Source organism: Oenanthe melanoleuca, chromosome 2 (assembly GCF_029582105.1).
Source record: "Oenanthe melanoleuca isolate GR-GAL-2019-014 chromosome 2, OMel1.0, whole genome shotgun sequence".
Classification (NCBI taxonomy): domain Eukaryota; kingdom Metazoa; phylum Chordata; class Aves; order Passeriformes; family Muscicapidae; genus Oenanthe; species Oenanthe melanoleuca.
The window spans coordinates 73,420,436-73,430,042 of record NC_079335.1 but is presented as its reverse complement, the minus strand read 5'-3'; the positions used below and the strand labels follow the sequence as shown (position 1 = coordinate 73,430,042).

At 47.5% G+C, this 9,607-nt stretch overlaps 1 protein-coding gene across 1 annotated transcript in view; it reads left to right on the top strand.

Annotated features, from left to right (window-relative positions):
- Window positions 1-2,083: 2,083 nt before the first annotated feature.
- Window positions 2,084-9,607, top strand: part of MYO10 (myosin X) — a 161,165-nt gene continuing 153,641 nt past the window's right edge. The window contains exon 1 of the mRNA XM_056484179.1: window positions 2,084-2,395. Coding sequence (XP_056340154.1) covers window positions 2,375-2,395 — 21 coding nt within the window. The 5' untranslated portion in view covers window positions 2,084-2,374. The remainder of the gene's footprint in view (window positions 2,396-9,607) is intronic.

The following is a 9,607-nucleotide window of genomic DNA, read 5'->3' as shown; positions in this document are numbered from 1 at the left end:
CTTTCTGGCACGGTGATTGTGGAAAAAAAAAACCTGTTTCCCTATAGTAAATTTGGAAGTGCAGTAGCTTGGAATAGAGTTACAGAGCTCCCACATTGGAATCTATACATTAGAATCTACAGCAAAATAATGATTTAGGCTAAATTCTATGTGAGCTGATACCACGTAGACAGATGAATTCAGGTGAATTCAAATCCTTTGCAAATTTGAGTTTCAGAGCAACCGCAGGAAGGTACAACCTGGAGAGGAGATTAGAGGGGTGACAGGAGAAGTGATCCCCCAGCAGCCCCCAGGATGCTGCAGGATGTCCAGCAGGATGTCTCCCAGCTGGGTTTGGCAAGCTGCAACAGCAAGCTGCAATGTTGCACAAGGGACTCTGTGCTGCTCTACCAGGAAGCTGGGAAGTGTTTTTGCCTTTTTCTACCAGAAGCCACTTTCACTGGCCATGGATGAATGTGAGCTGGGGAGAGCTGCTGGTCTTTAGGAGCTGGCCATGTCTCAGGTAGTTGCTTTCTGCCTGAAAACTTCCTCCTACCTTTATTCTGTGTGACAGCACAGGCAGCCACAGCCCCCATGTAGGTTCTAACATGTACTTATATGGCAGGAAGTCCCTCTTATGTTGGTTTGTCCCAGTGCTAACCTTGACAGCACATCAGTTTTCATGGATGTCTGTGTGAATCTCCAAGACCAGCACAACTTCATTTTGGACATGACCTCAAAGCTAAACATCTTTTGCCTGTTCTCCTCCTTATTCATATAATTTTTTTTTTTTTTTTTGACACAAAGGTGAAACTAGAAAGTTTTTCTTTATGTAGTATATGTATTCTTAAACTTGCTTTTAGTGATGCTTTATGTGTTGGCCGTGACACCTTAAAAAATGAGAGTTGCAGACTCATGATTGTTTGTACTATCAAGGGCTGGCCTCCCATATCTCTGCTCACATGCTCAAGCTCCCAAACCAATATCAGGGTTCAGCCTGTGACAGAAAAGCGGAATACTGTATTTGCCTTCTTTATGGCTGTGACTTATTTTTTGGTACATTTCTTTCTGCAGCGTGAAAGAAATAGGCCATTATCTGCAAGATTGGATTTTCCTTTGCTGTGTTTCTCGGGCTGTTAGTTACTACAGGGTCAGCACAAAATTATGAACAAGACACATCTCCAAAACCTGAACACTTCAAATCTGCTTTACAGAAATGTAAAGGACTGGAAAACTATATAAAAGAAGGCTATTTTCATTTGCAGTGATGTCTCAGCGAGCGGTTGCTGCAAGATGTGTTAGCAAAGGAACACGGATAAGGCTGAGGAGAGCCCGTACACAAGTCTGCTGCTACACATTTACCTAAGAGCTGCCTGTCCGCAGCAGAGCCTGCAGGTACGTGTTCTTTAACCACCTCGGGCAGCACCTCCCGCCGGATGGCGGAGCTTTGCACGGCTGTGCGCTGCCGGGCACCGGAGCGGAGGAGCCCCCAGGCCGGGGCGAGCCTCGGCTCCCCCTCAGCGCCCGCGCTCCCCTCACTCCGCACTCCAACGCGGCTTTCCGCGCCCGAGCAGCCGGACACGCGTCCAGCGCCCCGGGCCGCCGTACCGAGAGCAGCAGCGGGACGGGCCGGGGCTGGAGCCGCGGGCGCTGCCCTCAGCCCGGCCGGGCCGTGCCGAGGCTGGAGCCGGGGGCGCTGCCCTCAGTCCGGCCGGGCCGTGCCGGGGCTGCAGCCGGGGACACTGCCCTCAGCCCGGCCGGGCCGTGCCGGGGCTGGATCGGGGGGCGCTGCCCTCAGTCCGGCCGGGCCGTGCCGGGGCTGCAGCCAGGGACGCTGCCCTCAGTCTGGCCGGGCCGTGCCGGGGCTGCAGCCGGGGACGCTGCCCTCAGCCCGGCCGGGCCGTGCCGGGGCTGGAGCCGGGGACACTGCCCTCAGCCCGGCCGGGCCGTGCCGGGGCTGGATCGGGGGGCGCTGCCCTCAGTCCGGCCGGGCCGTGCCGAGGCTGGATCGGGGGGCGCTGCCCTCAGCCCGGCTGGGGCGGGGCAGGGAGCGGCGCGGCCCCGGCTCCGCCCCTGCCCCTGCCCCGCCTGGACGGGACGGGGCGGCCCCGGCAGGAGCGTGCGGCGGCGGCGGGAGCTTTCCTTGTGCTCCTCCTGCGCTGCCGGCTCCCCGCGGCGGCTATGCGCTGCCGGGACCGCCCGGCCGAGCGGCGCTGAGCGAGGGGGCGGGCGGACAAAGGCTGCGGGCTGGTGCCGGCGCTGGGGCGATGGAGCGGCGCGGCGGCTGAGGCGGCTCGGTGGGGCGAGCCGAGCCGGGCCGGGCCGGGCGGGAGCGGCACATGGTGCGCGGCTGGTGGCCGGCGCTGCGCACCCGCGGGCGGGCCGAGGGGCCACCATGGACAACTTCTTGGCGGAGGTGAGCGCGGGCCGGCGGGATCCTCCTCCTCCTCCAGCGTGGGGTGCCTTTTGTGGGGCAGGATACCGGCAGCAAGGCGGCGGGAGGCGCACGGAAAGCGTTCGTTCCCTCGAATAGTTCGGTTTGCCCGGTGCTCACCGGAGCAGCGGCCGGGGAGCGGGAGGCAGGCGGAGAGGGAGGGAGCTGCGCCCCCCAAATTCCCGGCCTCTGCGGCTGCGGCCGGGGCGGAACTCGGAGCTGCCGCGGGCTGCCCGCAGCCGGGCGGGCTCTGGGCGCTGCTCGGGCTCATCGGAGCGCCGGGGGATGGAGGCTCCGGTGCCGCCGCTCTGCCGCCTGCCCCGCGCCCGCCGGCGGCTCCGAGCCCGCGGTGCGCTGCGCACCCTGCCCCGCTCCCTGCTGCCTCTGAACCGTGCCGGGGGGAGTGGGGAGCCCCTCCTCGGGGGTTCCCTGTGCGCTTTGTCCGCCTTGCACGGGCACCAGAGGCTTCCAACTGTGGAGGTTTCAGAGGCTGGGCTGCCGCTGGGCACCCTTTCTAAACTTATTTCTTGAGTGTATATTATTAAGTACAGAAGAAATCTTTTATGCAAATTGCAAAGGAAGTCCTGAAAAGTCCTGAAAGTCGTTTGAGCTTTACCGTGGTCTTGCGGGTCTTGACAACTTCAGTATGTCGGGCAAGGAAACCAAATCAAAGGTGCTTTGCTACTCATTCAGGATATTTGATAAAACTCAGAAGCTGGGTGCTCTTCTGGTCCAAACTAGCTGAATTTTGTCCAAAAATGTTTTAACGGATCAGTTTATCCCGCCTGGTGTCGACACAGCCTTATGAGCATAAAGTGTGCAGGATCACTGTCTGCTCTGTGTGTGTGTTGTGCCTGTAGTCTGCTGGCAAAGCCCGTGACTGGGCTGTGACTTCTGGTGCCTGCCTGCACACTTGCTTTAATTGCACCTCTTGCCGAAGCAGTTGCTGTCAGGGTTGTAAATACAGGCCAGGCATCTGTTTTACAGGGCTGTGATTAATCTGCAAAACTGTCCTTTGCCCTCATGAAACAACATCCCTCGTGTTCCTGTTGCTGCTCTTGATGCTTCCACAAGAAAAATAGGTGATCTGTTTACTGAAATAGTAATTAGTCAAATAAAAGAAGGTCATACACTTTATTGCTTGTTGGCTTTTCATTTGTCAGACAACAAAAGTTCTGTCAAGTGCAATAAGAAGGAAGAAATGCAGGATTAGCTTTGATGAAGTCTGAGTTAAGTAGTAATACTGCCTTTTTTTTTTTTTCTTTTAGAGAATGTAGCCCTCACCTTTCAAAAGCTTGTAAGCCATGAGCAATATGGTAGTATTAACCTAGCCTTGCAAAATTAGTCTGAAGAGTCATCCGCCCCAACACAAAGCACTGCAGTGTGCCCTACATAAAGGTGAAGAAGAGTGTTCTTGGTTTTGACTCCCCTATTAGGCAAAATTACTTGCTCCAGGGAAAATACAAGTAAATTTTGCCAGTCTGTGTTAGCATTTCAGCATATATTTATGTTAATCTGTGGTTGCTTCATGTGGACTTTGATCTTTCTTAAGAACTTTGACTCCCTTTCAACATGTTGATATTACTTTAAAAGATCAGTAAATATAGCACCTTGACTTTAATCTGCATCCAAAGTCCCACCCACAAGTATAAACATTTTCCTTCCCTCACTCTGGAGCACAACATATGTAAATGGAAAATAGGGAGCATGAGGCACAATAGCAGAAATGCACTGAGTTTGACCCAGCTACCACAGAAGAATGTCTCTTGAAGGCACTGGATTGAGCCACTAGGTAATTTAATTTGTGCGAGGCAGACATCCTGCAGCTGCTCTTTACAAAAATATTTGCTGACTTATCTAAGGGAATTACTGTACTGTTAAAATAAGTTACAGTGTGAGGAAGAAGGAGGAAGCTGGATGAAAGGCACAGGTGAAAAGCCCAATCTGCTCTGCTCTTCTTTGTCAGTGATGTAAGCATGCTGACATGATTATATTTTGGAAGAAAAGCTGATAGTGGGAAGGATAAGCACTGGCACTTCAGAGGGGTCATTTCTCAGCATTACCAAGAACTCCTGTTCTCCTCACTGGAGGCAGAATTGTCTTCAGTCTGGCTGTTGCAGAAAATATTGTATAACTTAAAGGTATTAATAGGAAAAAAACCAAACCCCTGCATTATTATTTCTCCATATTTTTCCATAGCTAAATGCTAAATATGACATGCATCAGTATAGGGTGATGCTTACTGGAAAAAAAATGAGGCAACTGGGTGAGACACCTTCAGAGAGCAGGAGGTGCATCACACAGGAGGTACTCCTGTTGGGACTTGCTGCCTTAAGAGAGTTCTGGGATAGCGCCAGGCTCCTGCCAATCATCTGACACTGCCGTCATTTGTGACTTAGCAGCTCTTTGGCTTCTCCATCATGCTGCCCAGTTTCCTTTCTTTACTCTTTCTTAGTATTCTTAGCTTTTATTGTTAAAGGACAACAAGTGGTTGTACTTGTCTCCTGGGAAGCCTTGATTTCCATCCCTGTCCCAATTTTCTAGCTCGACCAATTTAAAAAAACCCTATGGCTCTAAGTAAAAATTAGGCTAGAAAAGTTTGCCTGTAACTGACTCCCCAACATGCTTTAATTGCTGCAAAGTATTAATGTAATAACAAAGTTGCATTCTAAAGACAGAGAAAAAGTGTTTTCTGAGGCTTTTTTAAAGGTTGTTGATTGGTCTATGCTACCTTACAGTCTTTGAAGGAAAGTTGGAGGTAGAATGTAAGGGTTTTTTTGTTTGTTTTGTAGTCATATTTGCTTATCTAAAATATTAAAAATTAATATTAAAATATTAAATCCTGTATGAGTATGTGCAATAGAACCATTTGGCTGTGTTGCTTAAAACAGCCTGAAAAAAATAGCTCCCATATGTTTTACCAACAGCCAGAGTGCTCTCAAGGGAACAGGCTCCTGTGGTAGCTGAGGTCAGACTTTCTTCCAGTGAGAATGCATCCCTGCTAAAAGGGGATGTATGCCATGAGGGAAGGAAGAAAGTGATTTCCAGATGAGGCAGAAGACAAGGAGAGGGGAGCTCAAACTGCTCCTTCAGCATCTAAAGTTCCCAAGCAGGGCTTATCAGGGCAGCAGGGGAAGAGGATGCAGAAGTCAGGTTTATCTTCTTCCTCGTACATGATAGTCACTTTGACCGATATGTACGGGATATTGCACTGAACCGTGGTTGCTGTCCTTGTCACAGGAGAAGTGTGGCATTTGCTGACCCAGTGGAGGTCAGAAAGGGCTTGAGGTTGGGAGAAACTTCTGTAGGTCGTCTTGTCCAAACCTGCCCTCCAAGCTGGTGCTCAGCTCCTGGGGAACTAACTTGCAGCACGGTGTGCTGTGATGCTGTGCAGGGATTGTTTGGATTTAGCTGTTGCCAGTCTTAAAGGATTCCTCCCACCCTTGCAGCTGTGGAAATTGAGGAGAAGGAAGGAGAACAGCTGTGTGCCCTGCCTCCTGTGTAAAAATGTCTGGGTAGATGATGTTGAAGGAGACCACTATAAAAGCATCACCATCATAGAGGTCTGCTGATGTTTTCTCCAACACTACCCAGGAGTTTATTTGGAACTGCGGGGTACCCTCCCCATGTCCTTTGAGGAACAGCAGATACTCTATGTCTACCATGCTGATATTTGTAGCATTACCACTGGTACCTCGGGTTCAGAATGGTTTCCCTTATTTCTGCTCTCCACAGTTGGACATAGTTGCCTGTGTACTCTGTTTTAATGAGACAGCTCCCAGTATATATTCTGAAGGAAAAAGTGTTGAACCTCCCTCTGTGGGATAATATGGAACAAAAATCTAGCTTCAGGAAGCTATCAGAGGAGGTATCTGCTTGAACCTGGAAGCTCTTAATTCAGTTACACAGCTTGCAGCAAGCTTTTCCTTGATGCTCCCTTGTTGCAACATATGGCAGATCACAGCTTCACAGCACTGAGTCCTTTGATGGGTTCATCATCTGCAGATAGGTGGCCTTGGCACCACCAAGGTTATTTACCTAAAGAGAAAACCTGGTCATGCAAATAAATACCTTCATCAATATACATGGATTCTGGCACTGCTGTGCAGCACAGTGTATGCATTTGGGATGACCTTTGAAGTCTCTCCAGTTTTCATTTACAGGTGTTTTTGATGATAACACAATCATGGGTCTGATGTTCCACCTTTTGGTATTGGCTTTGCTGTCTAAAGGACAGCAAAGTTGCTCTTTAGACTGGTGGGGCAAAGCCATCATCCTGTGAGTGATGGCATAAAGGTATTTCTGGAGACCTTCTGAGTGCTAAAGCCATGCCAGGCAGGAACAGTGGCTCTTTTGACTGCTGACATTGGCTGTGTTCTCTGAATTTTCTGAGCTGTGACATCTCATATTTAGGTTTTTTTTGAAAGCTGATGGTTGTTTTGTATACAGTTATTTTTAGTTTAATTAGGGGACACTGTGTTTTGAATAGAAGATGTTTCAAGGGGGCTTAGCACTAGCTTATCATGTCAGAAAGATAAAGATTTTTTCAGGGTTATTTCTCCAAGTTGGAAATCACATTCAGCTCATCAGTATCATGTAATGGTTTCTGCCCACCACTGATACTTCACATGTGCCTTTCATAAGACAAATTTGTGCAACTGAAACATTGTAGTCCCTGGGCAGGAGCCTAGCAACCCTGCTGGCAGTGCACATATTGTAAAATGACACAAGAGTTCTCTTAAAGCTGCAAAATACGTAAGTTTTGAAGTTTGCAATAGTGGCTCTACATTCTGCAGGGTCTGCTTGTGGTTTTTTTTGCTATGTTCAGTCAGTCTCCAACCAAAGAAAAGCTGTGAAACCCACTATTACAGAAGACTTGGCTGCTTCTGAGTCTGGGATTTATTTATTTTTTTAACGTTCTGGTGACACCTCACTGAAATGTTAACTTTTTTTTTTTTTTTGGTCTTTTCCCTAATTGTATGTTTGTGTTAGCACTTTGTGTGTAAGCTATTTTGCTCTAGCAAGATGTTCTTCTTTATGAATGTTTTCATTCAGTGAGTACTGTATATGGGTGATATTCACAGTTGTGAACCTCTTCAGATTTTTTTTTTTTTTGTTTCAGAGCTGTCACACAGCCTGCTGGCTGGTAAAAGGGAATACTGTTTGAAAGCATGGCTAGTCCTAACTTATTTTTGAGGCCAAGTGGCATGGGCTTTTATCAGAAACGTTCCGCATTATTTTCCATGGTTCTGTGATGGCAGAAGAGGACCACTTTGGGGGAGAGAGGGAAGCAAAAAGAAAGGGTAGCTTGAGCTTTCAGTGTTGTGTGGGGAGTTAGAAGGAAAATTTGGGGCCCCTTAATTATGCATGGTTGTACCACAATGGGTACGAATGCTCTGGTGATTTCAGCTGAATCTTTGTTTTCAGCATGGTAAGACTAATATAGTCTCATGGATCTGTTTTTTGACATTAGGAAATAGCTGAAGAAAAGCTGTAGGCCCCTGGCTCTGTGTGCTGGAGCATATGTGTGAATATCTGTATACAGTGTCACTGTGCTAACCAACCCCTAAAAAGTGAATAATGTGCCGCCTCCTTTTTTTCTTTTAATGTGGATTGTTGATTAGTATTGGTGGTACTTTTAAAAAAAATTCTCTTGGACTGGTGCAGAGCCAGTGGAAGGTGCAGGAGCAGCAGCTCCACCCCTGGAGCATCTGGCATGTTGACTGCAGTGCAGTGGCAGTTCTGAAGGGAAGCGTGTCCTCTGGGTAGTTTGATCTCACCAACCTTTTTGGCTGCAGGGCCAGTATTTTTCCTTAATGAATCACCATCTCCAGTTGTGGTCAGAGCCACGAACCTAGTTTTGGGTGGAGTATGGGTAGAAGGGCAGGAGGTAAAAGTCACTCTCAATTAAGACTTTTGCTGAGAGAAAAAAAAAAAAAATTATCAGCCTTAAGTCACTAATTGGGACAACTTTACAAGTTTTGGGATGTGACCTTAAAACTTGCTAGATTGATTATGACTTCAGGCTTGTATCAGAGGGTCATGGCTTAGGCGTTCTCGTTTCTCATGATTTTTCCTGTTATTTATCATTATGTGACATTTTAAGCCGTTAGTGAGACATAAATCAGGATGATTTGGGGTTGGGACCAGAGATAATGGTAAAATACTGGGTTTAGGTACTATTGGTTCAAATTTTGCATGGTGGCTTTTTTCTTCTCTAATTATTTAGGATTTTCTAAGATGTCCTCATCTGAAATATGAGCATTATCCATTGGCCATATTTACTGTAATGCAACTTTGTTCTGGACAGCCCTCTGATTAAGAAAGGTCAAGTGGATTATGCTTTTCTTAAGAAGTCTGTTAAATAGCTCAAACACTCCATTCTTATAAAGGCAGAACTTTTCAAAGTTTGGATTCGGAATGGGAACTGATATTGACTATGCTCCAGATTTGCCTTTTGTGAAGTAAACTATATCCATGCTAAAGAAGAAACTACAGCTTTGCTGTGTGGAAAATATGAGTATTATATTGCAAAAATATTCTGGGAAAGATGCATTAGGAGAGAAGGAATGAGTAAAGATTGCTTGTATTTCTAAATGTTCCTGTAAGAAGAAGGGGTATGTTTTGGGAGAATATACTGTCCATTCTAGAATCATTTCTGCAGAGCCGGTGATTAATACTGTCATCTCAGGTCGGTTCAAGTATCATTTGTGCTTGTTCCTGATATCCTGAGCCAGGACAGCCAATGTAGGGATGTCTGCAAGGTCTTGTTCTGTGGGCATTGTGACTGGATGGACACTTTCTCATTGCAGAGCAGTGACTGACTGGGGAAGGCTGCTGAGTTGATTCAGCTGTGAATGCGTCATACCCGTGCTTGTTTTACTCATAAATGTAAATACTTGCTCTGTATTTAGCTGCTGTTTTCCTTTGGACCAAGTGACCTTTTTTCAGTCCAGCCTGTGAAAGCCTTTTTATTTTATATAAAGTTTAGGGAATTTGGTTTGGTTTTGGGCTTTTTTTCATTGAAATTGCAAACATGAATGATGTTGGAGCGCCTTAATAATATATGGGGTTTTTTATGTTGAATAGGTTACTAAGAACAGACACAATTTTGGTTCACATTGAAAGCATGGCAGAGATTGGGGTGTGTTTGGTTTTGCTGGCCAAAGTTAACATTTCTGTTTAGTGTAGGCT